Source organism: Leptonotus elevatus, chromosome 4 (genome assembly GCF_054856555.1).
Source record: "Leptonotus elevatus isolate MCC_2025b chromosome 4, RoL_Lele_1.0, whole genome shotgun sequence".
NCBI lineage: Eukaryota > Metazoa > Chordata > Actinopteri > Syngnathiformes > Syngnathidae > Leptonotus > Leptonotus elevatus.
In genome coordinates this window covers 6,825,040-6,844,860 of record NC_141242.1, presented here as the reverse complement: position 1 = coordinate 6,844,860, position 19,821 = coordinate 6,825,040, and the positions used below count along the sequence as shown (strand labels likewise).

Genomic DNA, 19,821 nt, shown 5'->3' with positions numbered 1-19,821 from the left:
TAATAATAATAATTGCATAATAATGGTAGATTATTGCACTGCTTGCACATTGTGATCATACTAAAAAATAAATGTTGATATTTTACTACAAGTACATTGTGGTGGTGAAGAAGACAAAATCAAAATACTTTTGGATTGAACTTTAACTCATTCACTGCCATTGATGTAAAAAATTCATTTTAACAAGTTCTATTAGTTTAAACATTTTTTCCACTTTTGTTAACAAGAATATGAAAACCTAGACATTTTTAAAAAATAATAATTTTTTTAAGAAAAAAAATAAAAGATTGTTAAAAATTAGGGGCAGCAGGCGATTACAATTTTTAATTGTAATTAATCGCATGACTTTGATAGTTAACTCAAGATTTATCACAAATTTTACATCTGTTCTAAAAAAAATTCTAGGTTTTCATACTCTTGATAACAAAAGTGTGGGGGGGGGGTCTAAACTAATATAAATATTTCAAAGGAATTTTTGACATCTATAGTCGTCAATGGCAGTGAATGAGTTAAAGATGGATAATATTCGCTCAATGTCCTCACTGTATGTGATTCTACATGTATTTTTCAGATCAATAAATTCAATCCAACGGGAGATGTGATTGGCTCTGGAAACAAATGAAAAAGCTTTAGATCCGGTTTTTTTTTGGTTTCTGCTGTAAAAAGCAGCGTTTTTGACTGTGTTTGTGTCACAGGTGCCGCAGTGGTATTTTGGGACAAAGATGAGTGTGAGGCCAGGGAGAACAGATTCTCATTTGCAATGCTCCCTTAGAATCAAAACAGAATCAAACTAAGCACAATAAATAAATAATCCATATAGTGTTATAGTTACATATGTTAAAAACTCTATACTACAACTAAAATACAAAAGGAAAAAAAATCTATAAATAGAACTCAACTGGCATAAACAATGGACAAAGAGCTTGTGGGTGAGTTGATCATTTTCCAATTAGGGCAAGAGGCAGGATTGGTCACCAGTTAAATGCAGTTTCTGTTCATGTGTCACACCTGAGTTATTGTGTTTTCAACTTTATGAGGGAAAAACACGAAAAACACGAAAAACACGAAAAACACGAAAAACACGAAAAACACATCATCACCTCTAAGAGGGGATTTTTTAAATATATTTTTTTAACTCAACTGCCCAGAATGAAATGTTGGCAGCGTGCCTTCTGGAAGTTTTCCAGTGTATTTTAGTGTTACAAGTTGAGGGAAAATGTGACTTAATCGCGCTTCAGTATTTCCAAAATAAAGCACTAACTTTGAAGGTTGAATTATTTAATAAGACAAATTAAAAAAACTTTCATTTTCATCTGCTTGACACTGAGTCAGTTTTGATCTTTTATCCAACATTTGTATTTTACAAGAGTTTTAGTCAAAGGATCAAAGCTAATAGAACGTTTTTGGAATGTATATATGTATAGATTTTACTCAAGTAAATCTCTGTTTTAAGCTTTTTAGAAAATGGAAAAATCAGTATTAACTGTGAAAAGGTGAGGCCGGTCACCACTCACCATGACACTGTTTGTTTTTATTAACTGAAAATTTGCAGTCACAAACCGATTTAAATATGGCATTTTTGACATATGATAAAAACAAACAACCAGGATTGTTAACTAAATAACTACAATACACAAGTTTATGCTAAAATATTTTTTCTATATATTACTGTATTTAATTTTCACTTTACAGGCCAACCTGTTATTTTGTTGATTATAGTTTGTGCTCTAATAAATTTCCCAAAAGTTACCCATGAAAATCAATTCTATCAATGCCAGTTTTGATGGACAGCTGCTCATTTGTTTGCTTATTATAGCTCTAGTTTGGGAAAGAGAGAGGGATTATCATTTCTTATATTTAAGTTAATATATATATATATATTTTTAAATTGTAGTTATTTGTGTATTTTCCTTTTAAATTTCCAAATACTAATTTTATTGTCATCTGCTGCCATTATGCTTGACGTAATTGATTTCAGTGTATTTTCGTTCCAGTGCGTTGTCCTATAGCTGAGCTTGCATTGATACCAGTTTGGCAAGTTTGCCAGCACTGACGGGGGTTGTGCGTGTGAAATGTAACGTGAGCGCTCATTGTACCTGAAAAGCAGCCAGGGGCCAACACTTGGCTGACGTTGGCCGTCCCGCTTCAAGGTAATGGCAACACACAGCCTCATCTCCAGAGAGGACCTCATTTGTCCTCAGTGCATGGACATCTACTGCTTTCCTGCTCTCCTCCAGTGTGGACATAACATTTGCAAAGTTTGCCTGCAGCAGTTCTGGGAAGGGAAAGGATGTCGAGAGTGTCCGGTGTGTCAGGTCGTGTCCATTCCCAAAAGGCCCCCCATCAATTTGGCTCTGAAGATCGCGGCGGACAAGTACCACGCGGAGAAGATGAATCTAAATCGTTGCAGTCTTCACGAAGAGAAGCTCAGCGTTTATTGTCAGAACGACGAGGAGCCCATTTGCCTGGTGTGCCAAATGTCAAAACGGCACAAAATCCACGAGTGCTGTCCACTGGATGAGGCTGCCAAGCAGAAGAAGGTATACAAAATACAAGCTTGAACTATAGCTGACTAACACATATTGTATCATAATTATGCCGCTCACAAAATGGATGAAAATTTTGAATTAGTATTTAAACCTGTGTGAATACCAACGCACTCTTCTTCATAATTTTGATTCATGAATCAAACATCTGCTGTGAATTTTGTTGAAATGCATGTTATGCAAAAACTGACAAAAACAGTTGCGCGCATATTAAAATTTTTTTTTTGTAATATTCATATTTACCTTTAAAAGGTTCTAGGGCATTTTAGGATTATCCTGATAGCTAGTCTCTCTTTAAACGCAGGGATTATGTTTCAAAATGAAAATCTGCTTATTTATATATATATATATATATATGTTCCGTCTTCAATTCCGCTTATCCGGGGTCGGGTCGCGAAGGCAGCAGCTTTAGCAGGGAAGCCCAGACTTCCCTCTCCCCAGCCACATATATATATATTAGGGGTGTGAATTGCCTAGTACCCCTGTCGATTCGATTCGTTTCACGATTCATAGGTCACGATTCGATACCGATTAATCCCGATACGAATCTATAAATAAATTATTGAGATTTTTTTTTACTCAAATTTAGAAAATACTAATCAGTAAACTTGTACATGTACACTAAGATTTGAAGACCTATAATTTTTTTATTGTACATTTAGAACAGATATAACATTTGTGATTAATCGTGAGTTAACTATTGAAGTCATGTGATTAATTACAATTTAAAAATTTTAATTGTCTGACTCCCCTAATTTTTAATAATATTTTATTTTATTTTTTAAATAGGGGCATCAGGCGATTAAACTTTTTAATTGTAATTAATCACATGACTTCACTCGTTAACTCACGATTAATCTTTTTTTTTTATATCTGTTCTAAACGTACAATAATTTGTTTTCTAGGTTTTCATACTGTTGTTAACAAAAGTGGAAACAAAAGTGAAACTAATGGAAATCGTTCAAAATAATTTTTGACGTCTATAGCCGTCAATGGCAGTGAACGAGTTAATAGCAACTGATGCAGAGGTTGACATTTCCATGTTAATGTGAACATGTCAGGAAGACATTGTAGGCAGGCTGGAGTCTCTGAGGAAGAAGCTGCAGACTCTGAACAAGACGAGGGACAGCTGGGAAAGAACCAGGACATTTATACAGGTGCCAAATACAACACACATACATACAGACACACACACACTGCGATGCTCACACTGCGGTCACATTACAGAGGCAAGCGGACGAAAACAACCAAACCATGAGGGAGGAGTTCCAGAAGTTGCACACGTTCCTTTTCGAGGAGGAAAACTCCAGACTTCGGGTGCTGGCGCAGGAAGTGGAAGTGAAGGTCAAAGTGATGAGCCTCAAGATGGATTCCATTGAGAAGCAGATCAAGAGCCTCACGTCAATCATTAGGGACATTGAGAGACGACTAAAAGGAGATAATTTGTCCTTCTTGGTGGTACGGACAAACACACTAAAGATTTCTTCTTCAAAAGTCTTAATCCCGCTTTTAAATGTGTCGTCTTTACTCCGTAGGACTACAAAGACACCAAGAAGAAGTGAGTGTGCGCAAGTGCCCAACCTGTGGTACACAACGGTACTTACAGAATCCATGTGATTTCCCCCCCCCCCCCCCTTCAATGTAGGCTCAAATGCAATATCAGAGAACCGGAAATAATCCGAGACATCCTGATCAACTGCGCCACACATCAGGCGTCACTTAAATTTCAAGTTTGGAAGAAAATGGAGCGCCTCGTCAAATATGGTGAGTCGACAAAAAAAAACGACTTTATTTTTATTTTTATTGGAACAATAGCTAGAAAGTTCCTTTCACTCAACATTCTTCCAGTTCCCATCGCGTTGGATCCGAACACGGCCCAGGCCAATTTGGAGCTGTTCGAGGAGTTGAGCCGCGTGCAGTACAGCAGCCAGCGGAAACTCCCGGACAACCCGGAACGCTGCACGGGTGCAGTGTGCGTGCTGGGAGCGGGCGGCTTCGTGTCCGGGAAACACAGCTGGACGGTGGACGTGAGCCGGGGTAAAGACTGGTACATCGGGGTGGTCCGGGAGTCCATCCACAGAAAGGGGGCCATGTCCCTCAAGCCGTCCGAAGGGGTTTGGATTATTGGAGGGATTATAGGGGACGTCCTGTGGGCTCAGACTTCGCCTCGCACGAGACTGGACTGGAAGCACAAGCCCGACAGGATTACGGTGGAACTGGACTACGACAAGGGGAAGGTGGCGTTCGTCAACGCTGAAGATTCAAAGACCATTTTCATATTTAAAGACAAGTTCACCGAGAGGATCTTCCCTTACTTCTCTCCCGGGATTCACGACGAGGGTAGCGGCTCCTTCCCCCTCACCATCTGTTCTCAGACCATCACAATCGCCATCTCGGACAAGTGAACAATGCAGCTCAACAGCCATCCATCCGTCCGGCCATCCAGCCACTATCTTCTCGTCATCCAAAGATCCATCTGTCCATCAATCATCCATCCACCGATAATCCACCAATGAATCTATATCGATCCATCCATCTGTCATCCACCCATTATTGATGTATCTACTCGACCAATCCATCCATCCATCTAACACCCATCCATCCACCCAATATCACCTATTTGGCCACTGATCTGGCATCCATTCATCCACCCTTCCATCCATCCATCCATGCATCCATCCATCATCCATTGATCTTTCCATTCATTCACTAGTCATCCATCTTTACATCCGTCATCCATCCATCATCTATTCTACTCATCCATTGAGCGATCATCATCCATTATCTTTCCATTCATTCATTAGCCCTCCATCCATCTATCATCTATCCATCATCCATTTTTACATCCATCCATCTTTACATACATACATCCAGGATTCATTCATCCATTGAGCAATCATCATCCTTTGATCTTTCCATTCATTCACTATTCATCCATCTTTACATCCATCCATCCATCATCTATTCATCCATTGAGCGATCATCATTCATTGATCTTTTCATTTATTCACTAGCCATCCATCCATCCAACCATCATCTATCCATCATCCATTTTTACATCCATCCATTGAGCAATCATCATCCATTGATCTTTCCATTCATTCGCTAGCCATCCATCATCTATGCATCATCCATTTTTACATCCATCCATCCATCCAGCCAGCATCTGTTTATTTATTGAGTAATCATCCATCCATCCATCTTTCTGCCCAATCAATTGGAGGATGGGGAAAAAATGACACCGTGTACTCTCCTCTGTTACACAATACACACACACGCACACACGCACACACACACAAATTGTACTGAATGTGAAAATACAAGTCTGTCTGTTCCGGGAAAAAGCCTCAACATTGTCAGCCATTAATTAAGTCACTACAACTATCACAATGCTGTAAATCATGCTCGACTTGCTCTTTGTTTATGCCTATTAGCATACTTGTGTTTTTTTTTCTTTGTTTTGTGATGACAATGATAATTGAGTCCCACTATCAAAAGCAATAAAATATACGATCAATTAAAGATTTTACAATGAAACAACAATAACACGAACTTGAGACATTTTTTTTTTAAACAAACTTTTTGAAAATATGTCCATATTATTTGTAAATTATATTACCGGCTGATTCATGATACAGTCAGGTCTACTTACTGTAAGTTGCAAAGTGGAATTGTAACTAAATTGAGTGGAGTAAACTCAGTAGTAAGGACGGTGAATTATAAGTGAAAAGCAATAATTGGCGATTGTTATATTTGTAATTGTAAACCATTGTGTATGTTAGTGAGTCTGAACAACAAATGTAACTCAACACAAATCCTAACTGTATCAATAATCATGTCAAATAACATCTGACTTTGTTTCCAATTGCAGTATAAAAGACGGCATACAGAGAGATTGAGGCTACTTTGCAAATACTAATTGATAATCAAGAAAGGTGCTCAGATATATAATACACGCACACAAAGCAAGATAGCTCATTTAATTGCTGTAATTTGCGTCTGCTAAAAACAAAGCCCTTGCCAAGTTTCGACATGACAAATACACATGAGCATAGCGGCCTCTGAAGTTGACGAAGAGTTCCGGAAATGAGTTGAGATTTCCAGTAACATCCCATCACTATTTAACACAGCGAGGCTCGGTCGGGACTGTGCTGTTGGACAGCTAACAGAATGTTGGCACCGGTACAAACCCCAAAAAATGTTGGTTGGCAACAGATGATGTGTCTCACTTGATTGTTATCAGATATGCACATTGACAGCTCAAACTGACACAATGTTGGCACCTCTTACACCACACGGGAAATATATATATATATATATATATATATATATATATATATATATATATATATATATATATATATATATATATATATATATATATATATATATATATATATATATATATATGTGGACACACTTTCTTATTCAGTGCATTTATTGTCATGACTGGTTACTTTGGAGATTCTCACTGAAGGCATCAAAACCATGTATGAACTGATGTCGAGTTATGTATTTAACAAAACAAAACAAAAATGAAATAATTGAAAACACGTTTTTTTTTAAATTATAGATTCTTCAAAATAGCCATCATTTGCTCTTGTTACTTTTTTGCATACTCTTAACATTCTTACTTACTGTTGGAAAGCCCTTTCAGGTGACTACCTTATGAAGAGGAAAGGGTGACTATTTATATATGTATTTATTTTATTATTTTCACCTTTTTTGTGTGTAAAGTACATAACTCCAAATGGATTTGTTAGTTGTCACAGTTTTAATGCCTTCAGTGAGAATCTACAATATACATAGTCATGAAATGAAAGCATGTATTGAATGAGAAGGTGTGTCCAAACTTTTGGCCTGTACTATATGTACCAGAAAACAGGTGAGCCGTGATTTGTCGTTACCTATTTCCTCAGCACGGGTAATGTAATCGACAGACAGCAAATGGAAATAAAAAATTGTTAACATTTTTTTTTAAAGCTATTACGTGAAAAATAACGAAGTTATCAAATTTATTAGGGACAAAATATTAAAATGTTACTGCTAAAAATGGCTCAGTGAGTCAAGTATTAGGGCTTTTCACATCAGCGCTTTCCTCAATCGTGACGTGCAGTTAGCTACCTCGCTATCAGAAGCTATGCGTAATAAATATGCCAGCTAGACCAAAATAGCAATCATTTTTTCCATGTCATAGAAGTGGTATTCGATTGGCAGTTGGGTAGACAGTTGGTTGTGCTGACATTTTTCAAAATGTTATGATAAGAGGGGACAAATCAAATAGTTTATGGGGTTACAATTTTGATTTATCTACTTAAGCAATATACAAAACAAATACATTAATTTAAAAAAATTAGTGTCCTCTTAAGGTTTAAAATCTTCAAGATAAAAGGGTGAGAAATGCAACCAAGTTGCATTATGGGATAGATAGGCAGAGAACACGTTCTCCTAACGCTTTTATTTTGAAAAGTACACTAGCGGAAGTGACTGAGCGAGCCGTGTTGATACAGCAGAGGCACGTTGTCAGTCAAGCTCCTCGCGACAAGTTATTATTGTTAATTGTTATCATTTGTAGTTATCCAATTAGGCTCGCTTTTTGGTTCGTCTGTCAGCGCGACTTGAACACATAGCCGGAAATGCTCTGTTACTGTCGTTGTTCACGTCATAAACCAACATAGCTGATCTAGCCCCAATTATTTCGCACCCAAATGTAATATTGAATTTTTGTTGGAAATGAGAGCGACGTTATTAGTGTTCGTTGTCTTGGTGTGTTACCGCTGCTGCTCTTTGGTCAGTGGCACACTGTCGAAAACGGACTCGAAGAGCTCACAGAAAGCTGAACGTGAAAATGAGGTGAGCAATATGCTTAGTTACTTTTATATAATCCTGTACATAGCAGTAGTAATAATACTGTAGTAATATCACAGGTCCTTCATTTACGAGTTAAGATCCTACGTCGCCGACGTAAACCGAATGTATACGAGCTAACTTTTCGCATAGTAAAGTCGCCGGACAATTGACGTAACCCAGAAGCGTCTTATGTCGAGACCGTCGTAAACTCAGGTTGGATAATTAAAAAGTCATCTATTCGTGTTGTATTTATTATTATTTTTTATCTGAAAAAGTCACCTGTTTCCGTAAAAAAAAAACAACAACCTCAGATTCCTCAAGATGGCGCCAACCGGTCTTAAAATTACATGAAACGGTTTTGGAATTTGTTGTGGTATATTATTTTTGTAACTATTCATGTAGGCAATTTTTGGGAGCATGCCAATTAACTAGTCACGTTTGTTCACCATTTGCGGCAACACTCACTCCCTACATAGTATTATGTGTTAATATTTGTTGGTGTCTAGGTATCCCCGGCATCAGAGTCGGTATCGGAGAGAGGACTAGTGACAACAGCCGTTTACTGGAAGGACGTCGTGAAGGAGGAGAAGAGATATTGGGCTCACATCCAGAAGACTTTTAAAGGAGAAGTGCTTGGTTATGTTACACCTGTAAGTCTCAATTATATTATTATATCTAAACAAACACATTTGTGGGATGTAGTATGCAGCAGTGCAACATACTGAGTGGTGTGATTTGCAAAGCATTTATTTTTTAGATTTTTAGTAGCAAAGATGATAAAACCACGATTTATATATTATTTGAGACAATTTCCTATTACGTTTTAAAACACAGTATGGTCACACAAGCATATACTTAGTTGTGTAAATATACAATTTGACTCATTCACTGCCATTGACGGCTATAGACGTCAAAAAGTAATTTTTACTATTTCTATTAGTTTAACATTTTTTTCTGCTTTTGCTAACAAGAGTATGAAAACCTAGAATTGTTTTATTGTAAATTTAGAACAGATATAAAATGTTTGATTAATTGTTAGTTAACTAATGAAGTCATTTGATTAATTACAATTTTAAAAAATGGTATCACCGACGCCCCTAATAAAAAATAAGGGGGCGTCAGACGATTACAATTTTAATCGTAAGTAATCGCATGACTTCAATAGTTGACTCACGATTAATCACACATTTTATGTTATAAATGTACAATAATTTTTTTTCAAGGTTTTCATAAACATTTTTAATGAAATAAAAAAAACTAATAGAAATAGCTCACATGAATTTTTTACGTTGAGTTAATTAAAAAATTATATTGAAATTAAGGGAGAATGGTATAATGTGGGAGATTTGAACATGTCTCGAATTGGGTGGCACATTGGACGAGTAGAATGTCTGCATCACAGTTCTGAGGTTCTTGGTTCGAATCTCAGTTCCACCCTTCCTGTTTTAATTCCCATGGGGGGGGAAAATCATTAAAATACCGCAGCCTTTGTCACACCTAAAGTGTGTTCTACTCTCTTTATTTCCACTAGTGGAATTCCCACGGTTATGACATCGCCAAACTGTTTGGCCCCAAACTGACCACAGTATCACCGGTGTGGCTTCAACTTCGCCGGCGAGGGCATGAGCGCTTTGAGGTCACGGGGCTTCACGACCATGACGCGGGTACACCGCTCACTCTTTTTTTTTTTTCTTCTTCTGCTTGAAAGTCATTCGGTCCATTAAGTGTTAAACGTCTTTCCAGGCTGGGTCAAAGCGGTGCGCAAGTCTAACAAAAAAGTCAAGATTGGTGAGTAGATGACGCCTCGAGTGTTTTTCCCAAATAGACGCAATGTCTATTTATAGTGTGGCGGGGACGCTTACAGTAATATATTTGATCTAATGGTCAGTGCCTAGGTTGCTGTTTGACGGCTGGTCCTATCAAGACTACACGAACGTGCTGGCCAGTGAAGATGAGATCGAGGAGCTGGGAATTGAGCTGGTAAAGGTTGCCAAGGTAAGCCCGTGCCGAGTCCGCTGCGGGGAGCCTCTTCGCAAATGACAGGCGATCCAATACTTTTGTCCATATTGCATATTTGGACATCTGTTTGTTTGTCTGCTGCCCAGTCAGAGGGATTTGATGGCTTCACTTTGGAGCTGTGGAGCCAACTGGCAGGCAACAAAAGAAAGTGAGTTCTGTTTTCTCAGCGGTCCATCATCCGCAAGGACTTTGGAACTCGGAATGGCACCAAAGCTGCCCCGACCTTCGTGAGGATGAAAACACACTGTGTTGCCCAACAGGGAACTGGTGCACTTGGTGACACACATGTGCGAAACGCTGAAGGCCAGCCAATTAGATTGCATCCTCGTCATTCCTCCTGCTGTGACCAGGTGAGCGAAGCCGGTCAAGACGGGCCGCAATGTCAGCGATGACAATGTTGACCGCGTGTGGAATTTCCGTCCCGATCAGCACTGGGCAGCCCGGCATGTTTGGCAGGGAGGAGTTTGAGCAACTCGCCCCTATAGTGGACGGATTCAGCCTCATGACGTACGACTACTCCAATGGTGCCAAGTAAGGACATATGGACAGTTTTTAAAAATGTGTTTGTTTTTTTTTACCACTGCTTCAAAAATGGCCCTCTGATCTTGATACGTAACTCATTCATTGCCATTGACGGTTATAGACGTCAAAAATTCATTTGAACTATTTCTATTAGTGTTGGTACTTTTTTTCCACACTTGTTAACAAGAGTATGAAAACCTAGATTTTTTGAATTGTACATTCAGAACAGGTATACAATTTGTGATTAATCTTGAGCTAACTAGTGAAGTCATGCGATTAATTACGATAAAAAAATAAATCATCGCCTGACGCCCCAAATTTTTATTTTGTTTTTATTTTTTTCACTGCCATTGACGACTATAAACGTCAAAAATTCATTTGAACTATTTCTATTATTAGTTCAACATTTGTTTCCACTTTTATTAAGAACAGTATGAAAACCTTTTTTTTATTGTACATTTAGAACAGATATAAAATTTGTGATTAATCTTGAGCTAACTAGAGAAGTCATGCGATTAATTACGATAAAAAAAATTTTTATTGCCTGACGCCCCAATTTTTTTTTCATTCACTGCCATTGACGACTATAAACGTCAAAAATTACTTTGAACTATTTCTATTAGTTCAACATTCGTTTCCACTTTTGTTAACAACAGTATGAAAACCTAGAAATGTTTTATTGTACATTTAGAACAGACATACAGTTTTTGATTAATCGTGAGTTAATTAGTAAAGTCATGCGATTACATTTTTAAATATTTTTAATCATCTTTTTTTTAAATGAATTTATGGCAGTGAATGAGTTAAAAGCAAGTCAAAAGTAAAGGTATAGCCTCTTTCAGACAGGACTTAGCATTCATTCATTTATTCATTGAGATAACTAGATGGCTAGCGAGAACAATAACGACAACGTGAGAAGTTTTTCAGGGAGATTTTTGCAAATTTATTCAACTAAAAACTATAATTGCACATACACAAGTTATTTTTAAAGTTGTTAATCAGGGGTGATTTGTGTAGTAATTTGAGCAGGGGGGGGGGGGGGAATCCACTTTGGAATAAGGCTGCACTTAACAAAATGGGAGTTTGTTGGAGTCAATGTTTAGCATTGCAATGTGGAAAGACTAGGGCCTGACCGATATGAATTTTCAGTCAGAGGCTGATTCCAGTATTTGCCGGAATAAAATTCTGATCACCGATTAACTGATTGATTTAAAAAAAAAAACAAAAAAAAAACTTTGGGGGGTTTCAAAACCCTTACACAATAAAAAAAATATGAATTACAGACAAAACATTTAACTGTTTTTTTCCCCCAATCCTTTGTCTTTTAGTATTTGTTAAAAAATTGGCAAAAAAAGGGTTGCTTTTGAATTTTTTTATGGTAGTTATGGGGGTTCAATGTCACCTTTAACCTATGTTGAAATGTACTAATTATTTTTGTGCAAAAAAAAAAAAAAGCTAATGTAAACCAGTGGAGCCCAAGTAATGACAAAACATAAAATGAGTTTAATTCTAGTCAAAGTGATGATATCATATCTGACCAAATAAACAATGGCAGTACTGTATGATTACATTTGTGAAAAATGAGACCATCTTATGCATGGGCGTGTGTTTGCTGTCAGACCGGGCCCGAGTTCCCCCGTGTTATGGGTGAAAGACTGTGTCCTCCAGCTGGACCCCAAGAAAGAGTGGAGATCCAAAATTCTGCTCGGACTCAATTTGTACGGCCTGGACTATTCAAACCAGCAAACGGAGCCCATCCTTGGTGGGAGGTGAGCGTCATACGGCTGCCCTACTTTTATGCATCGACTGGTATTGTAGTCGTCACGCTCAGGTGTGCGACCTCCGACAGGTACATCGAAATTTTGCGTGAATACAAGCCAAAAATCATCTGGGATGACTTTAATGCCGAGCATTTCTTCAACTACAAGAGGTAAAAATGTCATTCTTTGTTTACTCACGATTGACTTCCCATCACGACCGCCGGAACTGATCTGCCCTCTTTTTCATTTCAAAAGCAATCGAGTGAAACATGTGGTGTATTATCCGTCACTGAAGGTACAACTATTTAAATGTCCATTCAAAAGACTTTTGTTTTTAATGGTTAAAAATGCCAAATTGCAAATCTGTGTTGATGGTTCTATGTTGAAATGAATTGTCTTTGACTCTTCTAGTCGGTGCAGATGAGGATGGTGTTGGCTAAACAACTAGGCACTGGCATCTCCTTGTGGGAACTGGGACAGGGTCTGAACTACTTCTATGACCTCCTTTGAGTCATCAGCACGTGGATTCCTCATCTGATAGTCTCATTTTCTTGCACAAAAAAAGTCAAGTTGCTGTTTCAGTCCTTTTGGTTTGGAAGTGCAACTGACATGAACCTCTTCCATTGAGCCGATAAAAAGGGGATTTAATTGTTGAATGTAACAAAGAAATGCAACTTTATGTGTTCTGCGTTATTACTGAAAATAAATCTTTGCGAAAGTTAAGCTGTGTGTTGTTGAGTGAGGAGGATTTGAGTTCATCACAGCAATCACGAGGTGAAAGTGACTGGCTCACTTGAAAGGTGTTATATAATTCTTAAATTATTATTATTATTATAGAGCCAGACCTTGAATTACGCAATTGATTTGATACGCAAGTAAACGAAACAAGGGTCTCAAAATATAACTGTACAGTATTGTGAACGTTTTAAATGTGCCGCAGCTCATCTTACTTGGCACTAGAGAGCAGAATTAAATTGTTGACAGCAAGCCAGGTGGACTGCATGTTCTGCGCGGTTATCAGGTGTCTGTCGGCCACGACGTGCACGGCGTCTTCTTGGCTCGCTGCGAAACCAAATTGAATGGATGGAAGTTTGGAAAAAATATCATCAAGACGTTAGCTGTAATGAATTTGCGGCTCACCTGTGTATGAGCCGCCGCTGTCCTTCACAAAGTCCTCTACGATTAAAGGCAGGTTGGCAAAGTCCGGCCTTCGCACCAGTTCAAACACTGACGGCTTCAGCAACGACATACAAAGACTTAGAGGCAGTATTAAAAATGGAATTATGTCTGAATGCAATTTTCCGACGTTATGTGTATTAAACATACCCCAGTCAAACTATATCCGTTGAAGATCCACCTGTTTCCCTCCGTGGCGCAACACAGGGCTGACACTCCCTGTCCGACTGCACACACGGGCTCTGCACACACACATACGCTAACTAGCATGCACACAATTACTCACAGGAGACTTTTGACAAGGAGGCCATCCACTCACTCTGCTGAGAGATGAAGTGTGAGAGAATACGGTGCAGCGAGCCGCTGTGTGCCAGGTCGCTGGGCGCTCCCGGGCAGTCGGGAATGAGCAGAGACTGGTAGCGAGCACCTGTTTAAAAAAAAATAAGTAAAAGAGAAAAAAGGTCAGGGTGACATGACACAGCGGGCAAAATAAATAAATAACAGTGACTGTGAATGGTTCTCACCGTCGATGGATTCGAGTTTGGCAGGAGTGGCGTATTGTTTCATGTTGAAGTCCTGCACCCACCTAGACGTGCTGTCATCTACCCCAACAAAGTCTATTGGCTTCCCCTTGGATAAAACAGCCAAGCCATAGCAATGGAGCGTGTAAGTTTTGCATACACTGGCAGAAATTGTGAAATGTGAGCAGTTTCAAGGAAAATATGACTGATGGCTGAACGGGGACATGTCATTATTTTGTTCATTGCAATGTTTTGTTGAATGATTATGCAAATCCCTTAGTTTAATTTGAACTCAGTAAATATCAAATTAACCTACTTTTAATGACTAGAATTTATATTTATACATTTAAATTGTAGTTATTTAAGTTGAATGAGGAGAAGGCTCAAAACTAGTTTTTTTTTTTTTTTAACATGTAATTATCGGTTGTAGTTTAGCTGCATATTTGAGTCTAGTTTGAGCAGATTCCTTTCTCCATTAAAAGGAGACTTACCGCCGGCGTGGCTGTCTGGAGGTTAAACGCAGAGGAGCAAAGATTGAAGCACTGCTGGAAAGACTTTGCTGACACTCCTAGCAGCAGTGAACAAAACACAAATGACAAAAAAAAGATCAAATATCTAGTTAAACGACGAATAGCTTGCCAAACACACCTTGAGGAGAGGCGCTCAACACAATCAAACAAGTCGGCTTCGCAGACATTCTCTTATCTTTCGTTATTTTTTTTTTGCTCACTTGACCTTAAATCAGTAACATAATATTGTAGCAATCAAATTTCGATTTTCCAATAACAAATAGGAAGCACCGCGAGGAGGAAGGAAGGTCAGGTGACCACAACATCCGCCTACAGACCTTCACAAGAAAAGCACTGAGTGGTATTGTGAAAACTGCATTCTTTCGAACACTCAGCAGAGGGCGCTAGCTAATGCAGTCTCACAGTACAGTCAGTTTTAGATAAGGTATTAAAAAAAGTGCAAAATTGTTTAATTCATGTTCATTTTAATTCCGTTTTTAATTAATGTAACTAGAACTATTCAACATATAATGAAACTAAACATATTTATTTTACTAGTATTTCTATAAATCAGTAAAACGAGAAATTAATACAAACTAGAAATGCACTTGATTATGTAAATGGCTGGTGGGTAAATAATGGAACGGCCATATGTGTCACATGGGTCCTTATTGGCACATCTGTGCTAATTGTTTTTAAATGTGGCTCATCAACTAATAACTACATGCAATGTATTATTATTTTTTTCTTAAAAAAAAATCAGCAATACATGGAAATAATAAAATGCCTTTTTATTGGCATTCATGCAAACAATTGTTTTTATTGTTCATATTATATCATGTATGTATTTCTTTAACTAAACATTGTGACACACCAAGAACAGCAGTGCAGTACAGTACTTGTAAATATAACCCAATCCAGCTAGCATTTTCTGCATTCCTTATCCTTGACATAAAAAGGAAACCATTTTGCAGACTCAAGTGCTGCCCAGCAGCTCAAATTTAAAAGTGCAAACTTGTCATTTTAAGGCACTTAGGTCTCAAAGCACTCATCTTGTAATGACACACACAAAAAAAAAAGCTCCAACATCAGTATGGCTCATCTTTCAGATTTTGATGAAGGCAGCAAGTAAACATCATCCCAAATAGCTGAAATAAAAGATACAAAGAAAGTGTTAATTCAACTCTTATACATTTGGACGGAAATGGATACATTTGTTACAATACGTATTTACTTGTGAGGGACTTCACCTGTAAAACTGCAATCCCAATGCCCAGTCCACCGAGAATATACAGCTGACTGAGAATAAACTCCTCCAACTTCAAGACGCAGCCTCCCTGGCAGCACAGCAAGAGCAACACATTTAGAATATTGTTTATACTGCAAGTCAAGAGTGTGTCAAGAGGACATTGCGTACCAACCTCCACCTTGTAGACATTAGAGGGATGGTCTCTGATGCCGCAGAGGATGCTGGGAGTTTTACAGCAGCTGTCGGGAACGAGCTGCTGGTCCTGCGCGGCCTGGGCCCAAATGCTGTCTTTCCAATCTGAGGAACTGTTACTACCGCAGCATCGGAACTGAAAGGGAAGAATACACACAAATGAGGCACATTTCAACGAGACGCACACTCGCACGATGTAAACAATGCACGATGCAAACCTCCTGATGGAGTTTGTCCACAGCCTGCGTGACACTGTCTTCCCCAACTTGCTGGTATTTCTGCTGCATGGTCACCTTCAAGTTTTGCCTCAGCTCCTCATCCAGCTGTGGAACACAAGCAGCACATTAGCGCTCATACGCAAAGAAAAATTTGAGTCTATCCTAGTGCTAACACAAAAGAGCATGCTGTGCAGTATGGGTGCGTTTCAATAAATTTGAACAGATTATTGGATCAGTTCATTGACGGCATTTCAGCAGCTGCATTCAATATATTAAGTAGATGTATTAAACATAAGAGAAAACACTTCTTTTTTTTTTAACACATTTTTAACAAATTTTAAATTCCTTAATTAATTTATATTTATCATTTTCATTGTTTCTCATGTTATATTTAATTTCCCAAGATAAAAAACGAAATCATGAAATATTTCACTTTGTGCATAGTGAATCTATCAATATTCAACTAAACTACTGACATTTACATTATCTATGATATTCAAAGTTATTGTAGTGCACCTGTAAAATAAATCAAGGGGCTGCAGATTACCTGGTGGCAGAAAGGGAAACACTGGTGCAGGAAAAGGAAGAAAGAAGGAAGAAAGTGTGAGAAGGCTCTATGAAGAAGTTCTCACACGCAGCATTTACGGCAAACGGGCAACCTAACTTTTGTGCTAAAATGACGCTAACAAAAGCACCAAAAAAGAAAACAGATGCCCAGAAAAAGGAATGCAAGTGAGGAACATGCATGTAAAAAAACCCAAAAAAAACATGTAACACGTGATTTCTTTTCAACCTGACGTGCCATTCAAAAATATATGCTGGACTGAGATTTAAAGGGCCAGCAGCACTTGGAACAAACAAACCCATAAACAAACTTGGGTTAAAAGATTTACCTCTTGGTAGCTAATATACGCCAAGACACCTGTGACGATTTCCAGCACAAAAACACAGAGCAACAGCACCAAATACTGCAAGAAACAAACAAAATACAACCGTCAAGCATATTTGTCGTGCTGGCCAATATGGCCTTAAAGTGTGTTTTCCCAAATCGATTTGACCCCTTTGAATGGCATTATTCAAAACAAGTTAGGGTTGGTGAGTGGTGACTCCTGGCTTAGAACATGCAGTCCTACAATTATCAAATCAAATCAAATCTTTTAAAGTTTCACAGCAAGTTGTTGTTCCTATGTTGCCATAGTACTGAAGTCAAGTGGGCTTGTTGACTTGAGCTTTTCTATTTACACGACGCGTAACCTCCGGCTGCGTCCGCATGTCTGCGGCACGTGGACGCTTGTGATGCTCCTCATTCCTCTAACGTTAGCCAAACTCTAAAAACGTCAACTCTTGAGGACACATGCCATGTGACCTGGCACGTCATACCGCAGCTACAGTGAGTGCGGGCCGTCCCAGTGATCTGCAGGCAGACACAAGGTCACCCCGGATTACCCCCCCCAACCCCCCCTCCCCATAAACTATCGCGTGTAAACAGAATCTTTAACAGGACTTTTCTTGTCTTCTTGAATTTATTAAACAAAAAATAATAATGAGGACGATGAACAATTCTTTGCCTCACCACAATCAGAAGACACTTTATTTCCCTCAGAGTGGCGCAGCATCCGATGACGCCGGTGACGATCACGACGGCCCCGGCGGTGATGACCACGTATGCGGACGCGGTGTAGAAGCCGGAGTTGAGCAGACTGATGTAGTCGCTCTTCTCCACCAACGTCCGCACACCCACAGCCAGCACGGCACCCCCTGCCAGCTGAGAGACCCAAACCGCTCCATTTAGTTTATACACACTTAGAATTGTCACGATGTGTTATCTTATCTCTGCATCTTTAAAGCGTGCGCGGAATGAAAGATTCAAAACGAGCGCATCATTTCTCTTTGTTTTTAATGGCACTATTGGCGTTGCTTTTCTAACTTACCAAAAAAAGAATGTTAACTATAAAGAGAATGTACTTCAGACAAATTGTCCCACAGCCGTTGGAGTTTTCTCTCCGGGTTTCCATTCTGGAAAAAAAATAAATAAGACCAGGTTGGCTGTGAAGTGTGGCATTGTTTTAAAGACATGTGACAAATTGATTGATGGCCTCAAACACATTTGCACCAGAGAATATTAGGTTTGTATCACATGTATTGTGATATGCAACATGCATAGTTTCTGATTTAACATGTCTTTGAAGCAAAGTTGTATTATTTCCTGCGTGGGCCTGAATGTGATTATTTTAGCAACTCGCAAATTCTGAGGTGTGACAGTCGTGTGCGTGTACCTGTTGAATCATGCAAAAATCAATTTTTGTCAATTTGGACCAGCGGCTGGTGTCCGAAATTTTTTCTTGAACTTCAAATATTCTTGATTTTGCATCATTATTGCTTGTGGAATCGTCCAAGATTCAGCTCCATGAAAAAGTGTCTTCATTTTTCTATTTTTGGGCCATGTGATTGTGACTATTAATATTATGAAAGGCAGTGTTGGCCCAAACCACGGCGAGTCTTGCATGCGGTGAAAATCTAACAACGTTGCTGCAATAATTTCAGGTGCAATATTATATATGTGTGTAGGTGACATTTTTGCTAGCTTAAACATGAATGAAGCTTCTTCTCAAACTTGCAAAGACTGAGCACGAGCAGCTCACTGATGAAATCAAATATGTGGTGGGCAAAGATACTTTACAGCTTGTGTCGCATGACAGGCAGCAATAATATACTGTAGCGCAATGGAGATGAAGCCAAAATTAACTGCTCAGGAGGAACACTTTTATTTTAAGACCAAAAAAAAATAAAAATCACATCTCTAAAACTTAACACATCAAAAGTGGTAAGCCTTACAAAACACAACAAATGAATCCGTGGGTCAAACAGAAAAAGTCTCCTACAGATTTATTTTTAACTATGGTGTCATGGAAAAAGTGCTGCCGCTTTCCAAGTGAGGTCAAAACTGTCCTACCTGACTCAAGAGGTCAATTCCCGCGGCAACGTCTTCCACGATCCCACTCGGCCCGCTGTGCTTCTTTCTGTCTGTGGCGGTTGCCTGCAGCACTTTGAGGGTCTTACGTGTCCTATTGCAGCCGCTTGCCCGCCCAAACACTTCCTAAAGTGCATGGCTGCCCCCCACTGGCCTCTCCCACATTGAAGTGAGTGTGGAGGGAACCGTCAGCAATACTGATATAAACTGTGACACGTGGAATCAACACAAGTGTATTTACCCGAATCAAATCATTATAAAAAACATACAAACTTGACAGTAAACCTA

General features: G+C 38.8%; 4 protein-coding genes across 7 annotated transcripts; 2 read left to right on the top strand and 2 right to left on the bottom strand.

The window, feature by feature from the left end:
• Positions 1-2,033: 2,033 nt before the first annotated feature.
• Positions 2,034-5,979, top strand: LOC147175289 (zinc-binding protein A33-like). 3 transcript variants are annotated; one of them, XM_086074086.1, is made up of 7 exons: positions 2,034-2,150; positions 2,271-2,540; positions 3,608-3,703; positions 3,774-4,004; positions 4,082-4,104; positions 4,192-4,310; positions 4,395-5,979. In XM_086074086.1, exons 2-7 carry the CDS (start codon positions 2,391-2,393, stop codon positions 4,949-4,951), a joined length of 1,176 nt encoding a protein of 391 aa, XP_085930212.1. In that variant the 5' UTR covers positions 2,034-2,150; positions 2,271-2,390; the 3' UTR covers positions 4,952-5,979. The 3 variants fall into 3 exon arrangements, with proteins under 3 accessions (XP_085930212.1, XP_085930211.1, XP_085930210.1); XM_086074085.1 differs by having other exon boundaries at positions 2,084-2,150; positions 2,274-2,540; XM_086074084.1 differs by having other exon boundaries at positions 2,120-2,540.
• A 2,046-nt stretch (positions 5,980-8,025) lies between these two features.
• chid1 (chitinase domain containing 1) lies at positions 8,026-13,420 on the top strand. Its single transcript, XM_086074424.1, has 12 exons — positions 8,026-8,399; positions 8,903-9,046; positions 9,928-10,060; positions 10,140-10,184; positions 10,285-10,391; positions 10,502-10,563; positions 10,676-10,765; positions 10,845-10,946; positions 12,557-12,706; positions 12,787-12,867; positions 12,953-12,992; positions 13,109-13,420. The coding sequence occupies exons 1-12, from the start codon at positions 8,280-8,282 to the stop codon at positions 13,205-13,207; spliced, it is 1,173 nt and encodes a 390-aa protein (XP_085930550.1). The 5' UTR covers positions 8,026-8,279; the 3' UTR covers positions 13,208-13,420.
• gatd1 (glutamine amidotransferase class 1 domain containing 1) lies at positions 12,418-15,221 on the bottom strand. The gene is made up of 7 exons (XM_086074425.1): positions 15,043-15,221; positions 14,886-14,962; positions 14,398-14,503; positions 14,193-14,300; positions 14,024-14,115; positions 13,838-13,931; positions 12,418-13,759 (listed from the first exon to the last, which is right to left on the bottom strand). The coding sequence occupies exons 1-7, from the start codon at positions 15,089-15,091 to the stop codon at positions 13,644-13,646; spliced, it is 642 nt and encodes a 213-aa protein (XP_085930551.1). The 5' UTR covers positions 15,092-15,221; the 3' UTR covers positions 12,418-13,643.
• Positions 15,222-15,748: 527 nt separating this feature from the next.
• On the bottom strand, positions 15,749-19,654 carry cd151 (CD151 molecule). 2 transcript variants are annotated; one of them, XM_086074195.1, is made up of 9 exons: positions 19,516-19,654; positions 18,494-18,578; positions 18,136-18,327; positions 17,456-17,530; positions 17,110-17,130; positions 16,563-16,667; positions 16,325-16,480; positions 16,154-16,240; positions 15,749-16,051 (listed from the first exon to the last, which is right to left on the bottom strand). In XM_086074195.1, the coding sequence occupies exons 2-9, from the start codon at positions 18,575-18,577 to the stop codon at positions 15,992-15,994; spliced, it is 780 nt and encodes a 259-aa protein (XP_085930321.1). In that variant the 5' UTR covers position 18,578; positions 19,516-19,654; the 3' UTR covers positions 15,749-15,991. The 2 variants fall into 2 exon arrangements, with proteins under 2 accessions (XP_085930321.1, XP_085930322.1); XM_086074196.1 differs by lacking the exon at positions 17,110-17,130.
• Between the last annotated feature and the right edge of the window lie 167 nt (positions 19,655-19,821).